Source organism: Cornus florida, unplaced genomic scaffold (assembly GCF_030987335.1).
Source record: "Cornus florida cultivar Cherokee Brave unplaced genomic scaffold, ASM3098733v1 CherokeeBrave_3.0.0_Hap2_Chr09, whole genome shotgun sequence".
Lineage (NCBI taxonomy): Eukaryota > Viridiplantae > Streptophyta > Magnoliopsida > Cornales > Cornaceae > Cornus > Cornus florida.
The window spans coordinates 61,389,316-61,413,520 of NW_026775579.1; the positions used below are offsets into that span (position 1 = coordinate 61,389,316).

The 24,205-nt window shown below is 35.4% G+C and overlaps 2 protein-coding genes across 3 annotated transcripts; both read right to left on the reverse strand.

Annotated features, from left to right (window-relative positions):
* Positions 1 to 5,621: 5,621 nt before the first annotated feature.
* On the reverse strand, positions 5,622 to 9,932 carry LOC132272688 (glycine-rich domain-containing protein 1-like). The gene is made up of 8 exons (XM_059773789.1): positions 9,534 to 9,932; positions 9,040 to 9,157; positions 8,717 to 8,968; positions 8,016 to 8,471; positions 7,042 to 7,556; positions 6,420 to 6,618; positions 6,081 to 6,236; positions 5,622 to 5,987 (listed from the first exon to the last, which is right to left on the reverse strand). Exons 1-8 carry the CDS (start codon positions 9,689 to 9,691, stop codon positions 5,622 to 5,624), a joined length of 2,220 nt encoding a protein of 739 aa, XP_059629772.1. The 5' UTR covers positions 9,692 to 9,932.
* Positions 9,933 to 12,243: 2,311 nt separating this feature from the next.
* LOC132274080 (uncharacterized) lies at positions 12,244 to 23,390 on the reverse strand. Of its 2 annotated transcripts, none has more exons than XM_059775244.1 (11): positions 23,240 to 23,390; positions 22,926 to 23,138; positions 21,607 to 21,702; positions 21,178 to 21,266; positions 20,927 to 21,055; positions 17,721 to 17,841; positions 17,145 to 17,226; positions 16,926 to 17,035; positions 15,738 to 15,889; positions 13,365 to 13,449; positions 12,244 to 12,695 (listed from the first exon to the last, which is right to left on the reverse strand). In XM_059775244.1, exons 1-11 carry the CDS (start codon positions 23,318 to 23,320, stop codon positions 12,393 to 12,395), a joined length of 1,461 nt encoding a protein of 486 aa, XP_059631227.1. In that variant the 5' UTR covers positions 23,321 to 23,390; the 3' UTR covers positions 12,244 to 12,392. The 2 variants fall into 2 exon arrangements, with proteins under 2 accessions (XP_059631227.1, XP_059631226.1); XM_059775243.1 differs by having other exon boundaries at positions 13,365 to 13,461.
* Positions 23,391 to 24,205: the final 815 nt, after the last annotated feature.

Genomic DNA, 24,205 nt, shown 5'->3' on the forward strand with positions numbered 1-24,205 from the left:
AAATAAAAAATAAAAGAAAATTCAAGTAATTAAGACTTCACTAGTTGACGACACTTAATATTTTCTTTTTCTTGTATGAAGGCAATTTTTTGTGGTCCTGTTTTTTAGACAAGAACTCCTCTGGATAGTTTAAGATATGAAACCTAATAGGCTAGGCTTCTAATTGCTGCATATTAACAAATAAAAAGAACTAATAACTCAAAGCTTAAGCTTTTATTGATTATGTATATCTTTTATTCGAGGTCTTGGCATCTATTTATAATAAATCTTAAATGGTTGAGTCCTTTTAGGACTGGCAGTGCTTGTCCCTCACCTGATTTACATGATTCAGTTTCTTTGGATAGTAATCCTTCCTCTAGTTTCCTTGTATAGTAATCCTTTTTTTAATAAAACTATTACAAAAAATGAGTTTATAATGTATATTAGTAATTGGGCTTGAAGTCCTATTTGCTCGGGCATTCTTAATGAGTCTAGCCCACTGTACTTGGTTAACCTGGCCCACTATTCATATTAGCCCAAGTTAGAAGTTGAATAGTCTTCATATATATATATATATGGTGGTCCCCTCTCATACTCGCGTGTCATTCTTTTATTGCTGGGGAAGTATTTTCCATCCACACAATGGTAAGTGCATCGTTATGTAAAAGAATTTAAAACTATATTATTATTTGAACTGACGGGTTTACGCCTTTATTTTTTCAATCTAACTGGAATGTTGTTAAAGCTGATTTAGTGAATGGTTTTAATTCTTTTTTAACCACTGCTATCCTTCCCAAGAGTATGAACCACACTCATATTTCTTTGATTCCCAAAGTGAGAAATCCTACACGGATAACCCAATTTTGCCCAATTAGCCTCTGTAATGTTATTTATAAAATTTATTCAAAAGTGTTGGCTAATAGGTTGAAGCCTTTTCTTCCGGCTCTAATTTCTGAAAATCAAAGTGCTTTTGTTCCCTCACGGCTTATTCATGATAATGTGATGTTGGCCTATAAAGTTCTTCATTATTTACAGGTTAAATCCGAAGGGAAGACAAGTTTTATGTCTTTAAAATTGGATATGGCCAGAGCCTATGATAGGGTCGAATGGGATTTTATTCACAGGTTGATGGCAAAGATAGGTTTTGCAGAGCAATGGATCCAAGTGATTATGTGTTGTGTCCGAACCGTTTCTTTTTCAGTGTTGATTAATGGGAAGAGTGGAAGTTTGTTTCAACCTTCAAAAGGTCTTCGACAAGGCGATACTCTTTCCCCTTATCTTTTCCTTCTATGTACCGAGGGATTCTCTTTACTCTTACAACAGGCGGTAGCGCAACGGCATCTCTATGGAGTTTCAATTGGTAGAGGGGTTGATCTTTTCACTCGTTTGTTTTTTGTTGATGATGCGCTACTATTTTGCAGGGCAAATGTTTTTGAAGCTGTAACTTTAAAATCCATTTTATCCATTTATGAAGTGCTTTCAGGGCAGATGGTAAGTTATGAAAAATATGGTATTTTCTTTAGCTCTAATTCTTGTGAAGAGTTAAAAGAAAATTTGCGACATATTATGGGGATTCAAGAAGCAGGGTGGGTTAACAAGTACCTGGGGTTACCTACTATTTTTGAGCGCTCTAAATTAGCATCATTGAAGTTTTTATCTAAGAAGATTGGGGCTAAAGCTCAAGTTTTGAAAGGGGAGATGTTATCAAAAACAGGAAAGGAAGTGTTATTGTCTTCTGTTTTGGCTTCTTTGCCAAGCTATGCTATTCAGTGTTTTAAAATTCATATTCAGCTGTGTGAACAAATTCGAAGTCAGTTAATTTCTTCTTGGTGGAGTGGATCCCTGAAAAAATCAAAAGTATGTTGGATTAGCTGGAAGACGATGTGTGCTTCCAAAGCTGAAGGGGGTTTGGGTTTCAAGAATTTAGAAGCTTTCAATATGGCTTTATTGGCTAAATTTGCTTGGAGGTTTGAAGTAGGGGATAACTCTTTACTTATCAGGATTTTTAAGCAAAAGTACTTTCTTAGAGGGAGGTTTTTGGAATCTGGCTGTGGTTCTAGAACTTCCTAGGTTTAGCGAAGTATTTTTAGTGTAAAAGGTGTTGTTGCTAAAGCTTTGCGCTGGCGTATAGGAGATGGGAAGGCAGTAAATTGTTGGAAGGAAAACTGGTTACTTGATCCCAATGTTCCTACAGTTTCTTCTAATCAAAATGGTAGTCATATTTCTAAAGTTTCTGAGTTGATGTTTCATGATACTAAGACTTGGAATGAGATTTTAGTAAAGCGTATTTTTAATGATCGAGATGCAAAGCTGATCCTTAAAATTCCTATTTATAATTTTGGTGGATCGGATAAGAAAGTTTGGGGTCCGACTTCTGATGGCCAATTTACTGTGAAAAGTGCTTATAAGGTAGCTTTGGATTTGGTTGATTGTCCCCGATCTGATGACAGAAGGTCTTGCAGTAGCATTGAGCAGGAGTTTATTCCTTTATAGAAGGGTATTTGGAAGTTACAAACTCTTAGGAAGATTCAATTTTTCATGTGGCAGTGCTGTCACGAGAGAATCTATTTTCTCGAGGTTTAGTGGAGTGTGCAGAATGTAATTTGTGCAGGGGGAGAGAGGAAACTATAGCTCATCTTTTTTTGTTTCTGCCCTGTTGCAAAGGTTGTATGGAAAGCTAGTCTTCTACATTTTGATTTTGGTGATGAAACTCAAATTTCTTGGAAGCAAGTGTAGATCCGCTTGAATTGTCTTTGGTCTCAACTGGAAAATTATGCTGATTTGTTAAGTTTGGGGGCTTTTATTTGTTGGCAATTATGGAAGGCTAGAAATTCTTGGTGTTTTAATGGGGTTAGATGGGAACCTTCTAAAATTCTCGATAAAATTATGTTTAATTTTTATGAGTTTCAAGGGTTTTCTTTTCAAGATAATGCCATGGAGTTGCCAAGTTCAAATCTGGATGACCCTTCTAATCTGGTTCAGAAATGGATTGCTCTAGATAGTCGAAAGTTGAAGTTAAATTTTGATGGATCCTTTGTGTCAGGGAAATCCTTTTATGGTGGGGGTTTTGTGTTGCGAGACTCTCATGGAAGAGTTGTTAAGGTTGCTACCACTGTGATGTAGTATGTGGGGAATGCAGAGATGGTTGAAGCGGTGATGTTTCGGGAAGGTTTAAAGTTACTGTTACAATGGGTTTATGTTGAAGAGATTATTATTGAAGGTGACTGCAAAGGGGTTGTTGCTTTGACTCCAGTTGATTGTCTTGCTGCCATGGTTTGTGATGACATTAAACATCTGCTTAAGTTTCATCCTAAGTGGGTTTTGAGTTGGTGTCTAAGGTCCTGTAATAAGGTTGCTCACTGTTTAAGTAGGTTTGCATTTCAAAATCAGAGTGGGGAAGTTGATTGGGATGTCTATCCCCAATGGCTTCTTGCTTCTCTAAATGATGATTGTAATGTTTTTGCTCTTTAATGTAGACTATTTTATTCTGGAAAAAAAAAAAAAAAAAATAGGAAGAGAGATTATTTAGCTTACTCAAGAGCTTCATGAGCATTACCCAATAATTTAGTTGTAGAGCGATCAGCTATCCGAGCGGGTGTATCTGTGTTTGACTCTCCTCTCCTAATTTGTCGGGATTAAAATATTATAATAATAATAAAATATATAAAATAAAATAAAATTGAGAGTTTCATACATCATCACTTTTGGTAACAACTATAACTGTATTATTATGTAAACAAATTCATTATTACTGCAATAGTAGTAACTAGTAAGTACATAAAGGTTGCATTTTTAGCTTATTGAAATTCAGCTTCATAGGACATAATATTTTTTGTGGCAATTTCCTCATATGTGTCACACCCTATGCTAATTAGTTGTGAAAACCACCACCATTTCCACAACTTCCTCCATGACAGCCACCACCATTACCACCACCACAACCGCGGTAGCCACCACAAGGACCAATTTTAATCCTCAACACAAGTGACGCCGCAGCCAGCAGCACAGCCACTAGAGTTATTGCTCTTCATCATTTTATCATTGCCATCAGCATCACTCCTACAACTTCCTCCTCCACAACTTCCTCCACCACCACAGCTAACTCCCCAGCCACCGCAACTACCAGCTTTATTCCATCCACTAAAGAACTTCGCTATATTTTCATGGCCACAACCACCTTTTAGCATCACTTCAACATCCTTGTCAAAAGTACCATCTGTTTCTCTTGAATTCTCTGTTTTGGTAGTGAAACAATCATAGCCCTCTTTCTTCAAGATGTCAGAAAGTATAAAAGCCACTGTGATTCCAGGCAATACAAGCCATTGTTCCTCAACCTGTTCATCAATCACCCGAATCAACTAAATTAGTATTAGCTTCAAGTTTGATCTTATGAATGAGAAAATAAAGAAACAACATATGCAATGTACCTTGAGAAAACCGGTTTCCAAGTTCAGCAAAGCCATTGCTTTTCCATAAGGATTTTCTTCAGAAAATTCAACTATGGTCATGAAGTCCCTTTCATTTTTCTCCTTCCCACGGTAGTTGAGTTCATAGTCTAGTTTCCTTTCAAGAAAAATGACCATCTGAGGCAAAAATTCATCAATAAGTAAGTGAAATGGACCCTTCACGATATGGTTTTCAAGGTAATTTGCTTCACTCTTTTTCATAATTCGCATTTTCAACTTGAGTTGAGCCATAAAATTAGACATTTTCCTTATTTCAAGCTTGTAAAATTAAGCAAAAAATGGTATATATAAACTCTTAACCTTTCAATTACCTATGAGCCCAAACATACAATCTTCCTCACTAACTTTCCTCTTAAGTTGAAAGAACCATTGAGAGCCCATCAGCAACCATCCTTCTCCTACAAACTCTGCAAGAACACGCGTTTCACCAGATCCTGTCATACCGATTACGTCTTTCTTGGAAATGCTGTTTTTTGCCCCCTCTGATTTTTTCGGGTCCCTAAACATACATTCAAGAGGTAAACAAGTGAATTCAAAATTTTGGTGGGGCTCATGATTTGCATTAGAATTTCCTATTCAAAGAAACCTGAGTGTGTGTGTGCGCGCGCATTAAAACTAAAATTAACATTAAATTCATATTCAAACATAAGCAGGAAGAATAAATTTGTTTAAAATCATTCAAGAGCGAAAAATGTACTCTTTGCACAGGCTGAACAACTTCGATTTAAGTAATATTTGGTTCTGGCACGCTCGGTTTACATCAAATTAAGATCGGATTTTAGAAACCGATTTTAGCGTCAACAGTATCCGTGTTTGACTCCCCTCCCCTAATTTGCCGGGATTAAAATACTATAATAACAATAAAATATATAGAATAAAATAAAATTGAGAGCTTCATACATCATCACTTTTAGTAACTACTATAATTGCATTATTATGTAAACAAATTCATTATTACTGCAATAGTAGTAACTAGTAAGTACATAAAGGTTGCATTTTTAGCTTATTGAAATTCAGAACTTCATGGGACATGATATTTTTTGTGGCAATTTCCTCATCTGCATCACACCCTATGCTAAATAGTTGTGAAAACCACCACCATTTCCACAACTTCCTCCATGACAGCCACCGCCATCACCACCACCACAACCGCAGTAGCCACCACATGGACCAGTTTTAATCCTCAACACAAGTGGCGCCGCAGCCAGCAGCACAGCCACTAGAGTTATTGCTCTTCATCATTTTATCATTGCCATCAGCATCACTCCTACAACTTCCTCCTCCACAACTTCCTCCACCACCACAGCTAACTCCACAGCCACCGCAACTACCAGTTTTATTCCATCCACTAAAGCACTTCGCCATATTTTCATGGCCACAACCACCTTTTAGCATCACTTCAACATCCTTGTCAAAAGTACCATCTGTTTCTCTTGAATTCTCTATTTTGGAAGTGAAACAATCATAGCCCTCTTTCTTTAAGATGTCAGAAAGTATAAAAGCCACTGTGATTCCAGGCAATACAAGCCATTGTTCCTCAACCTGTTCATCAATCACCCGAATCAACTAAATTAGTATTAGCTTCAAGTTTGATCTTATGAATGAGAAAATAAAGAAACAACATATGCAATGTACCTTGAGAAAACCGGTTTCCAAGTTGAGCAAAGCCACTGCTTTTCCATAAGGATTTTCTTCAGAAAATTCAACTATGGTCATGAAGTCCCTTTCATTTTTCTCCTTCCTACAGTAGTTGAGTTCATAGTCTAGTTTCCTTCCACGAAAAATGACCATCTGAGGCAAAAATTCATCAATAAGTAAGTGAAATGGACCCTTCACGATATGGTTTTCAAGGTAATTTGCTTCACTCTTTTTCATAATTCGCATTTTCAACTTGAGTTGAGCCTTAAAATGAGACATTTTACTTATTTCAAGCTTGTAAAATTAAGCGAAAAATGGTATATATAAACTCTTAACCTTTCGATTGCCTATGAGCCCAAACATATAATCTTCCTCACTAACTTTCTTCTGAAGTTGAAAAAACCATTGAGAGCCCATCAGCAACCATCCTTCTCCTACAAACTCTGCAAGAACACGCGTTTCACCAGATCCTGTCATGCCGATTACTTCTTTCTTGGAAATGCGATTTTTTGCCCCCTCCGATCTTTTCGGGTCCCTGAACATACATTCAAGAGGTAAACAAGTGAATTCAGAATTTTGGTGGGGCTCATGATTTGCATTAGAAGTCCCTATTCAAAGAAACCCGTGTGTGTGTGCGCGCGCGCGCGCGCGCGCGCAACAAAGGTGAGTAGGTAAGACAGTCTAATAGAATGTTGAGATGATCTTGATCATAAGGCTCAGTTGAGATATCTGGATTCATAAATTTAGAAGACGACAGAGAATGTTGTCCTGGAGAGTAGAGCCTAATATTCCAGAAACATATATTGATATGCCTTTGATGGAAATGCGAATTCAAATAACCAAGTACGTAGCTTGAACTTGAATTTTCTCATCTTAATGTTTGTTCCATGTAGACATCTGCAATGAAATCATAAGTATTTTCTAGTAGTTTATGATTATGAGTTAGAGTTCCATGCACCTCATCTGGATGTTGATGATCTCATTACCAGCCTCATTTACAATACATGTCCAACTCTTAGCATGTTGAAGCTTTTCAGTACTTAGTGGTGAGAAAGAACTTATCGAGAATCGATGTGCCAAAGCCATGTGCAGATCATATGGTGCCGGAAATGGAGTAGTAAAAGAGAGAGCAATCTGCAGACTAATCGGCTTAGAACCCACAATTCCAGAATCTGGAACCAACTCGAACCAATTTTCCACCGATAGTTTGGAAACCGAATTGGGGTCCTGTAGGGAGATCAAGGTAGTCCCCAACATTTTTTGTAACCCTGAATAGGACACGAGTTCAATAAGCAGTTCTCCACTTGGTTCGCATTGGAAAGCCGCAACCTGTTTCTTCCCTGATTCACATGAAATGTTTAACCTTCTCCTGGTGTTAAAGAGCAGATCAGGCTGTTTCTTATTGAAGTAGAGGATGAGGCTTCCTGTATGCCCAGCCGGCAAGTTTCTGACACCGATAATCTCCAGCATAACCTGAATGACAATTAAAGAAAAAGAACTACAAACATTATAACTAAAGTTAACATTAAATTCATATTCAAACATAAGCAGGAAGAATAAATTTGTTTAAAACCGTTCAAGAACGAAAAAAATGTACTCTTTGCACAGGCAGAACAACTTCAATTAAGTAATTTTGAGGATCATTTCAGGATTAATCTCCTTATGCTGCATAAAGCTTAGCCGAGATGATTAATCTCACAGAATATCAAATGGCACCATAACATGCCCTTTGAATTTGAAGGCATAACTTCATTATCCTTCATGTCTGACAGATTTTATTAGAAAGCTAAGGTTATATAAGCAACTATATTTTTATTTGTGTGCACGCGAACATGTAGATGCTTTTCTTTGGCCTTGAATTAGCATTTCCTCTCGAAGTCTAAATTTTAATTTTGTTGTGTTGAAAATAAAATAGATGGTATTCGAAGCTACCTCCACAAGCATTTTCTTGGGTAATTGAATCATATCTTGGTACTTAATGGACTGAACCAGCTTCTTGCCCACATTGCTTAATGCGCACAAGTTGATGGTGAGAGGAGATGGAGCACTGCCTCTATACATCGCCCCTGCCCTCCAGTATCTCGAACCAAATGCCTCATCCCACTGCTTGGCGGTTTCACTGGATCCAACATCGAGCTTCTTACCTTTAGTCCTATCAGAATCTGTGTCGTTATGCTGTAGCACCTTGCCGAGTATTGCCACTTGATCTTTACAGTAAGAAACAGGATGCAATTGGTGAGAGTGCCAAATAAGGTCAATATCATAAGTTGGCACAAGGAAGCAGTTAATGTTCCTCTCTCCGTTTCTTTTGATCAAATGTAGAAACCCCTTGTATCGTGCCAAAGCTCCTTCAAGAAACCAATCATCCTTCATCCATGGTCTGGAAACCTGTTGACATATTTACACACACACACACAAAGTAGGTAAATCAATTGGAGAGATGGAAGGATGGCGCGGTTGAAAAAGATGACAATCACTTTACTAAGCAAAAATCAAGAGTGAACAGCTATGTTTAGACTTGAAATATATGATGAAGCTAATCAATAAAACACGTATTCAAGTTCGTTAATTAGATATGGTTGTGTAGATCTTCCATATTGTTATAAAGAGAATTTAAAAAACTATATTGTTACCTGGAAGTAGAAAGGAGTTTGCCTTTTGACAGCTGAAACTAGATCATACTTGGTGCTTTTTGAAGCTCCCACTTTATTTTCAGCAACAGTTTCCATGTTGCCACTCAAATCGAGCTCATATGGTTCATTCGGATACATCATGTTCCAGATTTCTTCAGTTTGCCTCTTGGAAGTCCCATGAACAGAGGATACAACATTCCGATTGTCCATGATCCTTCCATATAGTTCTTTGCAATCGGTCAAGTAGCGTACCTGAGAATCAGTAAACTTAGCACAAAAGTCCCATGTCACAAGAATTAAATCATATGTGTATGTTCTCGTACCGGATTGAGCCTGTGACAATGCCAGATCCATTCACAATCAAGAGGCACAACTAAAGGGCCTTCCGAAAACTGAGACTCAGAATGCTTGGCTAGTAAGGGAAGCCAAAAGAATTTGTACCTGAAAATTGCATATATTTGTAAAAACACAACTTAAATCTATGAACCTCCAAATAAATGGATATTATAAATAATTGTATATAACCAAGGACTATTTGCCTTATAAATGCATACATATAAGACTTCAGAAGTTCTTACTCTGGTCTTTTGGTCCTACAATAACTACCATATATTTATGTGACATTGCACCTTAAGTGCATTAAAACTATTGCTTTTATTTATGCATTAAACTTTTTAAAATTTGAGAATATAGGGGAAAATATAAAATTCCCTCCAGGATATTTATTTCTAATTAGATTTAGAAGTCAAAAAATAAGATTTTTTTTTTTTTTTTTTTTTCTCGAACAAAAAATAAGTTAATTTGTTGGGGTGCTTACCTATATATGGCACGGTCCAATGCAGGGCCATCATAGAGGTGGCGGTTCCTATCAATGGCTGCAAGAAACTGTAGCTGCTGCTTGGCTGCCGTGACAAGGTCTTCGCTTATTGCAGTCCTTTGTGCTTCAGCCCATTCTAGTTCTTGGTGATTCTCCATTCCTTACTTTAGAAATTACCCACTATATAAGTGTATATAAAATTAAACACTATTTTTTTGAAAAATAAATAAATAAATTTCCCAAAAAAAAAATTGAAAAAAAATTACTAATTTATATTTCTTTCGTATGAAACATTGTGTTAGAGCACACACTGTCATACTACTAAATGGTTGTAACAGCATCTATGTCTAGCCACTTATTATTTGTAATTATAATGTGTATGTTTGTGTGTGTGTGTGTGTGTGTGAGAGAGAGAGAGAGAGTGAGAGAGAGTACAAGTGATGCATATATACAAATTTGGTCATACAGTAGAAAATATACAAGTGATGTATATATGAAAATTTGGTCATGCATTTACCTGCAAGATGAGGTCTTCTGAGCTTTGATGACTTGTTTGAAAGAGCTGAAAGGTTGATTGTTATTTATAAGGTCCAAACAGCAACAAACTTTCTCTTCAAATGTCCAAAACACCCTTGGTTGTCTTCAATATTGCATCAAGAAAACAACATTTTTATTTTCTTGAAAAAGTGAAAAGGAGAAATTCCCTGCTGAGAAGTCCTCAAATGACCTTAACCAGTAACGGCCATGTGTTTAACTTGCTTTCTTAATTGTGTGTGTGTTTTCATGCCTTGTGTGCTCTCCTGGAGATTGGCAGATCAAGTGGAAATGCAATGCATGCATGCATGAGACTGTTTCATGCGTGAAAGGCTCTGAATGGGGTGCAAGGTCAGTATACTAATTAGTGGAAATGCAATGCATGCATGCATGAGACTGTTTCACAATTTCGCATGATCTCTTGGCATTCCCCATTTTTTTTTTTTTTTTTTTCATGTATTGCCTTACCGTAATTTCTGTTGAATAATATGTGTGCCTAGACATTTATTACAACCATTGGCTACTTGTTAAACAGCAAATGAGGGCTGTGAGTCTGTGACAGGATCCTTTGCAATTTTTCTTCCTGTTGTCTTAATATTTATTTTTTTGGAAAATGTGGTCTAGGTTGTGGACAAGGAAAGAGAGGGAGATCGCAGTTGTTACCCACAGTGGGTTCTTGATTCATACGCTAAGTGCATTTGGAAAAGATTGTCATCCTTTGGTGAAGAGTGAAATGTGCAAAAAGTAGGTGTTCTGTTGGCTTCTTTAGTTTCAATTGATACTGAATAACTGGATATGTGTGCTGGCTGATCTCATCCAAACACTAACAACCAACCAACCAACCAACTAGCCTTGAAAATAGTCAATTCAAGTTCAGATATGCATTTCTTTTTTCTCGTTTTAAGAAAAAATTCTGAAAATTTTTCTTTTAAGTATTTCTCTTTGGCCACAAAAAGTTGTCTAGTATTGTTGTTCCATCTCTAAAGAAATTGAGTGTGAAAAAACTTTTTATTTATATTAATACCATACCATCCACTGATAGTTGAGCAGAGGCTATATGAATCCTATGTTTTCATTCCGCTCTATATGAGGCCATATCTTGATCAATCCACATGCTATCATACAACAACACTTACTCACAGAAATCAAATGTTACGAAGTTCCTCCAATGGTTTTGAATGGATAACGGATATATCATTTCTTAATTGGTGGGACCAATTTTGCCCTTTCTCACCATCTTCACTTTCGGAATCTTTTGATCTATGCATAGATCTAAATAAATCCCAAACTTGGAATTTCCTTTTCTGCAATTTGTGGCAGAATTTCTCATTCATTTTATTTTAGCTTGGCTAAATAAACATCTTTGGTAATGGTGGGAAATAGGGATACTGGAGCTGATATTCATCATGATATACCTCTCCAAAATGATCTGCTGCCATAGTTCCATCTTATAATATGAATGCCATTTTCTTTAGGCATTTCCAATTTTTTTTATTTATAAGGTTGGATAAAAAAGGCATGTAAAAGTAATATGGTATTCGATTCTTTTAGATGATTATCAACCTATGTTTCTTAGTACACTACCATATGAATTAAAAGACTGCCCGTTGTTAGTTTTATACGAGTTTTCTTGTTACCTTAAGGGTCACCTGGATTTCGGATTGTTAGTTTTATGCAAGTTTTCTTGTTCCACTTTTTGAGAATTCATTACCGTGTATCTACAGATATTGGAAACTGAATAATGAAATTACATGCTTTCTATAAACATGAAAGATGATGTAGTAAAGCTTCTGGTTTTTCATTGTGATTGATCATGATTAAAGAACAAAAGGAATGCATGGATGATCATTATTAATTTTATTAATTTATTACAAGATAAATATTCTTAGAGTGACCAACGGCTAGTGATCTAGCAGTATCAAGCTCTTACCTCCCAAAGGGAGATAAGGGTTCAAGCCTCGATAAAGGCATGTGTGCACGTTTACCAACTAGGAAATATATAGAGTGATCAGTAAAATTCACGCATATAGCTGTAGGCTGTCATGTAGTGCAATTTGAATCAAACTGGTCTCAACAAAATCACAAATTTCACAGGCATCACCAAAAGAACCTATATAGATTGGTTAAATGTGAAGAACTGGAAAAGCCTGATCATGCAGTTGCCAAGAGTTCAGTGTTCAGAGAAAGAAAAGACTTGTTTTTATATTAATCTTATTAACAGTGTGAAATGAACACATACATGAGCTTATAGAAAATAATAATAATAATAATAATAATAATAATTGAAGAACTAAATAAACTCCCAGATGAATCTTCACTTGTAAACTATGATGCCCTGACTACAAACAGCACCCATCCTATTAAAATAGAAAGGATAAGAATTACAATGGCAGCCATGATATTAAAATCAGGGGACTTCATAGACTTCCTCTCACTTCCCTTGCTTGTATCAGTTATGCTCTTCTTTGAAGTCGAGCAATCCCGACTAGATGTTGAAGAGAAGGGAACTGCCACATCCCAAAAGGATTCGGCGGACAAAGTGCGGGCTACTATTTCTGGTTCCAGGATTGTTGAAGCATCTGTCGGAGCTTCCATGGCCATCAACTCAACACAGTGATCTTTGAGAACCTGGTGCACATAAGATGCAAAATCAGCGATAAATAAATGCTATTATTCTCAGAACAACTACATTAATGATGGGAGTGCAATTATAATTTATTCATCCTGAACGGCAAGTCAAATATTTTACAAAATAAGATTTAATTTACTGGCCCAGGAGGAAAAAATAGATTTAATTACTACATTGTTTTTTGGTTACTTAAAAGTTAAAAGCTAGCTCTGTGAGGTCACAGTATACAATTCTAATACCTTTAACTCTAAAAGGAGGGGAAAGTTGCAACTTTACAGAAGTCGCAACAATTAACGCCAATGGTGGTCAGAAAGGCTGATAAATGATCACCGTCATTATTACTATTATTAACAAGTGTGATCGTTGTTGAATGAGATCAATCAAATACTAGCGTGTAATCTGGGGTGGAAAAGGCATGAAACATATCCATTAATTTCTGCCATGTACTTTCTAGTGCTGATAGAAGGTACAGAACAATGAGCATACCATATATGATGGTAAAAATAAATTACTAATGATATGTTTTCTCAAGTGTAATGGACTATTCATTCCTTCAACTAGCTTTATAAAGTCTACAAGAACAGCATGCAATAATGTTTAGCTTCTAATGTTCCATTCCTATAAAGCAGATGACAAGATGTTTTGTTCATTAAGTTGTGATTACAAACCTCAAGTGTCTCAGATGGCTGTAAGTAATCACAGATATATGTACCCGCCAACCAAGGAACAAAGACTCTACGAGGAAATGAAAGACTGCAATTCTCTCTGTTAGCAAATGCATAAATTAGTAATCCGTCAGTTAATAACTCAAGTTCAGCAACAGAAACCAGGGAATATATATCTAACAATAATGATAATAACCATCAGCTATGTGCAATGTTTTGGATTTCAACATTGAATTGCATTTAAGAGAAAACAACACCCAGCAACTATCCAGGACGAAGAAGCTGAAAATGCAGGCGAAGGTGGAGTTGAATTGAAAAATAGCAACTTACAGTACATTTATAATGCATACACCTTGTTGCAGAATACATGCTTCCTACACAACTACAGCAGGTTTATAAATGCTGTAACCTATGGCAAAGTGTAACAATAGTAACAACTTAAATGTGTCCTACACAGCTATATTTATAAAATCCGTCTCGTGTCGGGTGAAGTAGGCCAAAACGTTTCATTTTACTAAATAAAAAACGACAAACTACACTTATTTCATTTTAGAAAAACTTCCGGACTTTTGTATTGTTGCAGATGTTTCAGGGTGTTTCAGCATGTTTTGGGACCTTTTGCAAGTTTCATTTTCCTTTGTTAGGCATAGTCGCTTAAGGATATGATGGTAATTGAACAAGAATAATAGACAGAAAATAAGCTCCGTGGCATCCGCTCTAAGCACTCGATTGGGTCTATTTCACTAGCCACACTAGTAATTTAACAACTCCAAAAAAAATCTTCATCAAATATCAGAGAATTTTCAACCACCGTGTCTTTGTTTTCCAATGTTGTTTGATGAACTTAAATAAGCACTGAAAATCTGTAGGAATGAACTTCACGTGTTGAATGAAAATAGAAAACTCCTTTAATACCTGTTTGAAAGTGTGTAATGTTGTGATGTTTCCATCACTTAAAAGTAAACTCCACTTTAAGAGAAACTTATTCTTTAAAATTATATCCAAATTGTATAACCAAATGCATTTAATTGAATAATCACATATTTTATCCAGAATTAAATATTGATGAACTATCAACAGCATGTGTTCGCAAGAATCTTATTAAATGGAATAAAACCTCTCCTACTCTTCTTAATTTATTTGATTATTAGCTTTTATTTTGTTCCATCAACTGTGAATTTATTTCACAAAAGATTATCAGTCACTCTCTCTATATGCTTCATATTCTGTTAATTTATTTCATAAAAGATTATCAATCACTCTGTACTTTCTAAGTGTATTCATAATTTGAAATAAAATTTTCTGTTTGAGCACATCCAATACACGCATCTTGAACATTAAAATGCAGCCTTTGTATTATGATATCATAGTATAATTGTCGAGAAAAGCATGATATACCATGTCTAATGTAGTCCAAAATTCATGTCCATGCAACAAAACTATCAAGTTTTTTCATGTAATTAATAATATTATAAGCCAGAAAGATAAATTATTTGAAACATTCATAAAATACTTGTCCGTCGTTTTTATTTTTTATTTTATAAATGAATCATCATCATCATCTTCATCCTTGCCTATATCCCACATGAATGGGGTCGGCCACATGAATTCTCTTTTTCCATTCTTTCCTATTATGCACCATGTCTTCTCTTAAATTTAAGTTTTTTAAGTCGTTTTTAATTAATTCAAGCCTTCATCCTGCTTAAGCTTTGGTCGGCCTCTTTGTCGCTTACCTTCTAAACAAACGACTCTTCCTCTTTTAATAGCTGCATCATTGGGTCTACGTTGAATATGACCATACCACCTAAGTCTACTTTTCCTAATTCAATCATTTATAGGCGCTATACCTAATGTTCCCCTCACACGTACATTATTTACCTTATTTCTTTTAGTGATTCGTATCATCCAACGTATCATCCTCATTTCCGCTACATAAATGCGTTGTATTTGTGTCTTTTTCAACGCCCGACACTCTGCTCTGTACGATATTGCTGGCCTAATAACCTTTCTATAGAATTTTCCTTTTAATATATTTCGTATTCGTTTGTCACAAAGGATACCTCTAGCTTGCCTCCATTTCTGTTTATAAATGAATGTTAGTCATAATATATGTAGTTACCATTATTGCTTCAAATTTGTACAGAACTACATATTATTTGTTTTTACACACACACACATATATTGCAGCCTATCCTGTCTTTAAGAATTTGTACCTGCGTCCATGCTTCATAGGCTCAAAGGTCCGATGTTATTAATTTATGATTGAAGAAAAACTAACTATAGAGAAAATGTGATACATAAACAACAATACACAAGTTCTTGCATTTAAATCTATTCAAAAACAACAGCATACAAATGTTGGAGGAGCTACCACACCTCAACAATTGCAGGTCGAGTTGGGGAATAGGTTTCCCAGCTGATATCTCATTGCTTGCTTCCTCGCCACCATCAACAATAGTATCTGATTCTCCATCCGCCTCATCACAGATGACAGCTAGTCTACTTTGCAGGCTCATGATGATGTCCCCCTAAAAAGTAAGTTCATGATTGCAAAGGAGAAAAGATTATTCAAGAGTAATGCAAAACAACATTCAAAACATTTCTAAATTTTTGAAGGAAAAAATCAAAGGCTGGTATTTTCCCTCAAAGATATGGCATTGTATAAGCAATGCAAGACATTAGATGGTAAGGAATCAATAAATCTCCTATAATAACAATTATCAATCTGTATTCCAAGGATAAAGGAATCTTTTATGAAATTATGTTACACAAATGTAACTCAGATGGAGGTACGTGTCTAAGCATCCGATTTATCAAATCCCAAAGTGGACACAGGGATATGGTATATTTTTAATATTTTTTCTCTTGGCCAGGGTAAATGGTCCATTTTTGTGTAACATAAAGTGTTCTATTTGGGCACTTGACTCATTTTTAAGCAATGATGTAACAAAAGAAGCGTAATACCCGACCTGACATGTTAGACTCATATTCCATACCCATGCCCAAGTGTCACAACACGGGTACTTCATGCACTTAAAAGTACAGGAAGAGGGTATGTGTCCAAGTGTCGGACTGACTTGGATCCCAAATCTTAGGATACAGGAAGCCTGGAACTCCACTTGAAATATGTCCAAAACTTGGATGCAGGTTCTGTGAACACGTCTTAGTCAATTAAAAATATAATATGTTACATAAAAGTGTAACTATTGATACTATTATTATTTAATAATAATTTAAATTAATTGTATTACTATTATTATTTTAAAATAGAATTAAAAGGAATATAATGGAAAGAGGGGGATTCCATATCTCATACACATATGTCAGTTTGGGTACGCATGTCGTACACATAGCTCATACGTTGTGTCAACACAGGAACATTTAGGGGAATAGGAGTGTCCATGTAACACAGAGCAGAGTTATGATATATCATATAGAGGTACAAATATTATTCAAGAAACCAAACTACACAATGCAAATTTAAGTTACCACTAAATATAAAAGCAAAAATAAGTGTTCAATTGAAAATCAAGAATGGTGCCAAAACTGTAAGTTATATAATACCTTTATATCAGCCAAAGCCTGTGAAAATGGTTCTTTTGAATTTAAATATGCAAAAGAACACACGGAGCCACTAAGGATGAGAACACCAAGGACCTCCTTTTGGCTGCATGCTTTACATAAAATGGTTAAATAAACAAACAAATAAAATGTTAGAATAAATAACTAATTATGCTCATAGCAAGGAATAACCTAATCCAAAAATAAAAAGTCAGGATGCACCTTCCATAGATGCATCTTGCATGAAAGGTAGAAGAAATTCAACTTCATGCAAACCATCTAATAACTGTTCATCCTCAAGCACCTAAAAGAGAGTGGAAGACTATATATTTAAGCAAAGCTGATATGAGAGATAGTCCACTAAAAGAACAGTAATATAGTAGGTTGAACATTATTTCTGCTGCAAGCAAACAGAGTAGATAATGGTTAGTGTGATACTTTAGGTTTATTTTTGGTTTAATTAATGGAAATTAATTTAATTAATAAGACACTTAAATGCTTAAGGTTTTGTGGGGTAATTAGCTTGATCTGACAAGTTACTCGAGTAGAAAACATGTTTTTTGGTGAAAAATTGGTAAAACTATAAATACAGGAGAGGTCAGTGGCGACGTAATAATTTCAGTAAAAAGTTTGTTAAGTTGAAACGCATACAAATTTTGTTTGGCAGAGCTTTCTCAAAATTATAGAAGAACTAATGTCAGGAAAATAAATTCACAAATACATCCAGGGTGTAGAAGGAAAAAATATTTAGCAATCAATAACAGTGCTCCCAAAGTGGCATGTCGAAGTACTTCTTACCAACTTTCCATCAATTAAAGCCTTTGCACCTTTAAGCTCTTTAGCATGACTTGAGATTCCATGGCGAAGGATGTCAACCAATCTTCTGATATTTGATGCATTCTCACGGCATATTGGCAATCTGAGAAGAGATAGGTTGACCCATGAGACACAACAACCTCAAATAGCTTCTTAGTGCTAGAATTGGTGGCTTAAAAAATATTCAGAGACCAAAAGAACTAGAAATTTTTTTTGGTTCCAAGTGGATACTTTGCTTCAAGCTAAACAAGGAAATAGTCATTAGCATCTTTTCGTAAACATACAGTAAGTAGCAAGATGCAGTGGTTAATTAAAATAATTTGTGTGTTGCCTATCACATTTATAACAATGCAAGATTCTTTGGGGGAAAAAATGAACTCAGGCAGGAGTAATATGAAGCCCTAAGGAACTTATATGAATTATTTTGTGGGTAAACTTGGGACATTAAACAGATAACTAGATAGCTTCAGTTGCTTGTGGAGTTAATAGAATTCCAAGGGGGAAAGATGAAATTGTTGGTTGCTGCCAACGGTTCTAGCCTAGTTAGGGGTGACAATTTATGCCCAAACCCGTACACTAAAATTAAATCATTTGGGCACCCAAATTTAAGTGAGTGGGTCAGTAATGGGTAAAAAGTGGGTACCCATTACAATCAAGGGTCGATGGTGGATAAAGAGTGGGTACCCATCTTAACCCGCTCAAACAAAACTTTTTTTTCTCTCCTAGTATTCATTTTTTTTTTTTCTCCTCTTTTTTTTCTCTCCTCTATTTTCTCTCATCTTTGCCCTTTTTTCTCTCTCCTACGTTTCTCTCTTCCCACTCATCCGTTTTCTCTCTCCTCTATGCTTTCTTTTCTTTTTTTTTACCATTTTTTTCTCTCCTCAGTATTCTATCACTTTTCCTTTTTTTCTCTCTCCTCCGTTCCTCTCTCTTCTCTGTTTTCTCATTTCTTCCCCCTTTTTTCTCTCTCTTCCCTCCCCTCCGTTCTCTCTCCAGTCTGCTTTTTTTTTTTTTCCTGTGATAACTCTCTCTCTCAGCCAATGGGCTTTGAGGACTCAGTGTACTGATCTTATGTGGGACTTTTGGGGAACTTGGCTTACTTCAGCATTGATTTTGATTTTTCTTAGTTTCTTGTTTTCTTTTATTCTTGGCAGGCCAAAAAAAAAAAAAAAAACTTTTGTTTTATTGTATGAAAATAAATGACCAACAATTAATTAAAATTTCTGCTCAAAATTCTTTTTTTAAACATATATATATATATATATAATTAATATTGTTGAGTAAGTTGTATAGTGACTTTTCCCAAAATTAAATAAAAAAGAAAAAAAAATTGTAATGATTGAAATCAAAAAATTAATGTAAGAACAAATTTTTATTTTTATTTTTATTTTTTTATTCAACAATAAAAATAACTCAAGACAATTTGTGTCTAAAAATGTTTGGGTTACTGGGTTGGGTGTGGGTTCACTTACCCATTTAACACCCAACCCAATTATGACCCACTATGAATGGGCTGATAATGGGTTATTGACCCATTCATGACCAGTCCAAAACCCATCCAATTGCCACCCCTAAGCCAAGTAGTACTTCCACACCTTCTTTAGTAGAAAGCCGAGGGTTAAAGTTCCCCATAAGGTAAATTGGTTGGTGTCTCAACTAGGGGGGAAAATGTTGGTTTTTGAAATGTATCATAAGTCAAGTGAGGGAATCTTTATTGTTCAGATACCTACATAGTTAAATCAGGTTTACTAGAGGATAAAGTGATGCCTGGTCTGCGCAAGCCATGACAATTGATTTAAACAAGCGCATACTAATAGACCGCAATATACTTGAAACTAAAAATAATTAGAATGCAAAAGCTGCCAACTTTTGATTGCCTTCAAATTGAAAGGTGCTCCTAGGGTTGGCAAAATTCGACACGACCCGCGCACACGACAGAAAGTTAGCGGGTTTGGGTTGACCTTATTGTGTCGTATCAATTCATTTAACCCACTTAATTAATTGTGTCGTGTTCGTGTTTGGGGCTCAACTTGTTTAACCTAATTAAACTCATTTAATTAATTGTGTCTATTTGACACGAATAAATCGTAATCTATTTCAACCCGATTACTATGTACATTTGTGTTATTTCAATATAAACCCAATATGCGTATTGCATTGTCTAAATTGTCCTCGTTTTTTGTAGTTAGTCATCCATTATATAATTTTTCCATTATATTTGCATTTATACTTAATAAAAAGGTTAATAAACGAGTTAGATGACTCATTTAATTTAAACGGGTTAAATAGGTTATTAAATAGTCATGTCATGTAGTGAGTTACACGACTAATTTATTAAAAGGAGTCGTATTTGTATCAAGAGTTCCTGACATGATTATTAAAACGGGTTAGATAACCTCTATAACAGAATACTATAAGGTCAACACGACAGGACACGATTATGACTGGCCAACACAAATTGTCACCCCTAGATGCTCCCCTTCTAAATTATCATTCATGAATTTCAGAATCATCTATTTTGTACCATTATCATATAGTGTTTCTACTTAATAGTAATTTGATTGCACCTAAAAAACAAAGTATTAATGTCTAAAAGGCAGTGTTGCCGAAATTGAACCTGGGCACACCGCTTCACTATTTTCAAAGTTGTAAGATTTGGCTCAAAACAAAGTTAACCCATGTTCTCACTTAGTATTTCATGTGTACCCTATATATAATTTTCTAAATAAGATAGCCTCCCCATTCATTATGTAATTAAAATACAACTAAGTTCAAGATTTATCAAATTAATTAATTAGATAACACATATTACAACTTGATACTTGGTACAAACAACAGAACTCTCTCTCTCATATATAACCTTGTAGCAATGACGGGTTTTAATTGTATAGCTAAATCTGAAAACATATCTTGGTTTTTTTTGTATCATTTCCCAAAAGGTTGACAAACTGGGTGGATACGTAAAAGATATATTTTGTTTTCCATCCCATTGGTATGTATCTTGGTTATGACATCCCTTAGACAAATAACAAAAGTAAAACAAAGGCCACAGAGAACCAAAGCAAACAAACTCATCAAGTTGCTATATATGATGAACAATGTCATGATTTAAAAATTATAAGGAGCTTTCCAATTATAAGGAAAAAAAATAAAGAGTTTTCCAATGTAAATGCAAATACAACAGTTACCTCATATCAAAGTTGTACGTGCAACTAAACTTTTGAAGGGAATTTAAGACCCGTCCCATTTTGAAATCACAAGGGTGTAGATTGCTTGATGTAATATTTGAAGCCAGTGTGCAATTTCGGCATGTCCATCTACACAATTAATTAATTAATTAATTATTATTATTATTATTATTATTATTATTATTATTTTATCAATGATTTAATAGAAGGAATTCATTTGGATGAAAATGAAAATGAACTTTAATAGTCACCTCCTTGGACTATAACTGATGTGAATAAGCAGTCTCCCATCCCCATCCGTCTGGAGTAAGGGTGCTGCTTCTGCAACTCCTTTCACAGCCTGCAAGAACAATTACAATTGACAATAGATATGCTCAGTATTTATAAATAAACGTAGAAATTTCACCCAAGTTGGAGGCATATTGAGTTCCCGTAAGTGCTAATTAAAGCAAAAGTTCTACAGCAATTAAGAAAGAGCCAATAATGTGATTATCATTTTAGTCACATGTAGGTTTCCATTTCTCAGCACTTAACAAGGACAGAGACTACATGAACTTGAGACAGGCCAGACCTGGACTGGCCTAAATTTGGAGAATTGAATTATTTAGTTTTGTTCAAATTCAAATTAAAGCAAGAGACACAAAGACACAAACGTAATCCATTTTTAGTGAATATAACACCTGGCAGAGTATTAGGGTAGAATTCTTGAATGTGCTTTCGTTGACCCATATATAGATGCCGACCACCTTCATGCCACCTAATAGCATTCTCGAGACCTGAACATACATAATCAAATTACGAAACTGCTAAATTCTGAGTACGAACTTAAATTCGGACCATATTTGTACTACTGAATGCTACATAAGATGGCAATATTGAAAAATTATAGAACAATAACATCAACATGTAATGTAAGTTAAAGATAACACAAGCACCAAACTTAAATAATCACGTTAAGTAGGTATAAAGACAACGGACAGATGGCACATTATTAGTAACATACTAAAACACCCAATAAAAGCCCATATTACAAGTAAAATACCTTCTGATTTTCTTTTTATTTTTTATTTTTTATTTTTTCTCCTTCTCGGCCAAATACGTAGAACTGTGAAAGAAAGCAGCTGCTCGAGGCTCGAGCTTGCTTGCAATAATCTTAGTTCTCGTTTGAAATGAACTCATGAGATAACTGGGGCAATCTTAATCATAGTCTCGAACTCATTAATTTAAAATGCTCAAACCAAACTCAGCTTAACATCAGATTGGTTAGAGACTCACTCAAGATCATCACTGAGATGAACAAGACACGCTTGATCATAATCTGAAGCTCGTTAACTATTTTACCCAAGCTCAGCAACCGACTACTCAGCTCAGCTCAGTTACAACCTTACAAATGACATAGACAGCAAATTCAATGCAAATAAACAGCTTTGATCCTCACAAAATCAGGTGATAGAAGCCATTTGAAATGTTCAACAGATTTAGACATGTCCTTCCTATTATGAACACAATTGTATATAATGGAATAGAAAGCAATACAAAAATAGAAAGAAAAAAAAAATTTGTGAGGCTCGGTGGGCGGGAGCAGGCCTGTGAGAGACAAGCCTCTAGTGCGAGCTACATGTGCTCACAATTCCCACGGGTGTGGAAGAATGAAGTGCTATATGTAGGTTCATCACCCTACACATCGCGTTTTAAAGCCGTTTACCTATCAAAACTCCGGAGTTAAGCAAGCTTAAGGGTGAGGGTCGTTCAACAACAAATAAGTATGAAAAACAGATTACCCCTTAATTAAAATTTCAAAAGAAATTATAAATTGCCTAATGAACAATAGAAGATACATTTCTTTTTCTTTTCTTTTACAAATTACGTGTGTATATACACTGGATTCAGAATTTCAATTATACACACAAATTTAACCGAGATAGAAATGTAAACTACAATTCGTGTGTTTCTGCGAATGTAATTATATATATATATATATATATATAAGAGATTAGACCTGACGAGCGTGTTCGACGACCCAATCTTTGTCGATGACCAAAGATGAAGATTCGGTAGCAGATTTTGCTTTCGTTCCCTTTCTCTTGTCATCTCTGACACTCTCCAAAATTGAACAAGCTGGCTCACCAGCATCGTTTGGAGGTGTTGGAATCAAATCGAACACAAAACCCCGGTCCAACGACGAACTAAGCTTCCCTATTACAAGACCCACCTGCGTCAGAATAAAACCCTCATTTTAGAATTCCCAATTATCAATAACATACATGTATGAGTGTATACAATTACCTATAGAGAGAGAGAGGAGAGAGAGACCTGAGAGGGGACAGCGGATTGGCTGAGGCGATCTTCGGCCAATTTGAGTTGGGTTTCTTCTCCGATCACAGCTTTCACCATTATTGATTCTCTCAGCGATCAGTCTTTACAACAACAAATCGAACAATTTTTTCAGTTTTTTGATTGTATACTGTGTGATAAACGTTGTGTTCGTTCAGATCGGTAATTGGTGTTGGGCCGATGAAATAAGAACTATAAAGGTTTAGCCCAAAACCAAGCCCAATTCGAAAATAAATAGATCCGGTCCAATTGTTGTTAAATCACCCGAAAAATGGATGAGTCTAATAAGATAATTATTAGAAATATGAAAATAAGTTTTGATTGAATTGGATGAAAGTTTTTTTCAAAAAGGAAATCATACTGTCGACACTAAAATTTTAGTGGGATTTGGTGTTGACAAATGAACCCATTAAATATGGGCCTACTGTTTAATTAAGTTATTTAATTAGCCCAACCCAGATGATTAAATAAAAAGATAATTATTATTAATAAAATATATTTGAAATAATTATTTTTAAAGATAATTACAATAATATAACCGGCCCGGCCCAGTTATAATTTTATCCTTATCAGGAGATGACACGTGTCATCATCCTATCAACCCAAGAAGCCTATAAATAGAGGCCTGGAGGAAGGGAGAAGGGTACAAAAATTCAGAATCCAAAGACTCAGAAATCCAGAGGCCAGAAATCCCGAGGGCAAACCTGAAGGTGAAGAATACCAAGCACATCCAAAGTCGTGCCGTTTTTTACCAAATTCAACAAATTCTCTCCTCTCTGAAGACGAAGAACAACAAGCACATCCAAAGACATGCCATTCTTCCTCAAATTCAACAAGGGATGCAAATTCAGAATTCAAAAGTTCAGAAAGTCAGACACAAATTCAGAATTCAAAAGTTTAGAAATTTAGACACAAATTCAGAATTCAGAAGTTTAGAAATTTAAA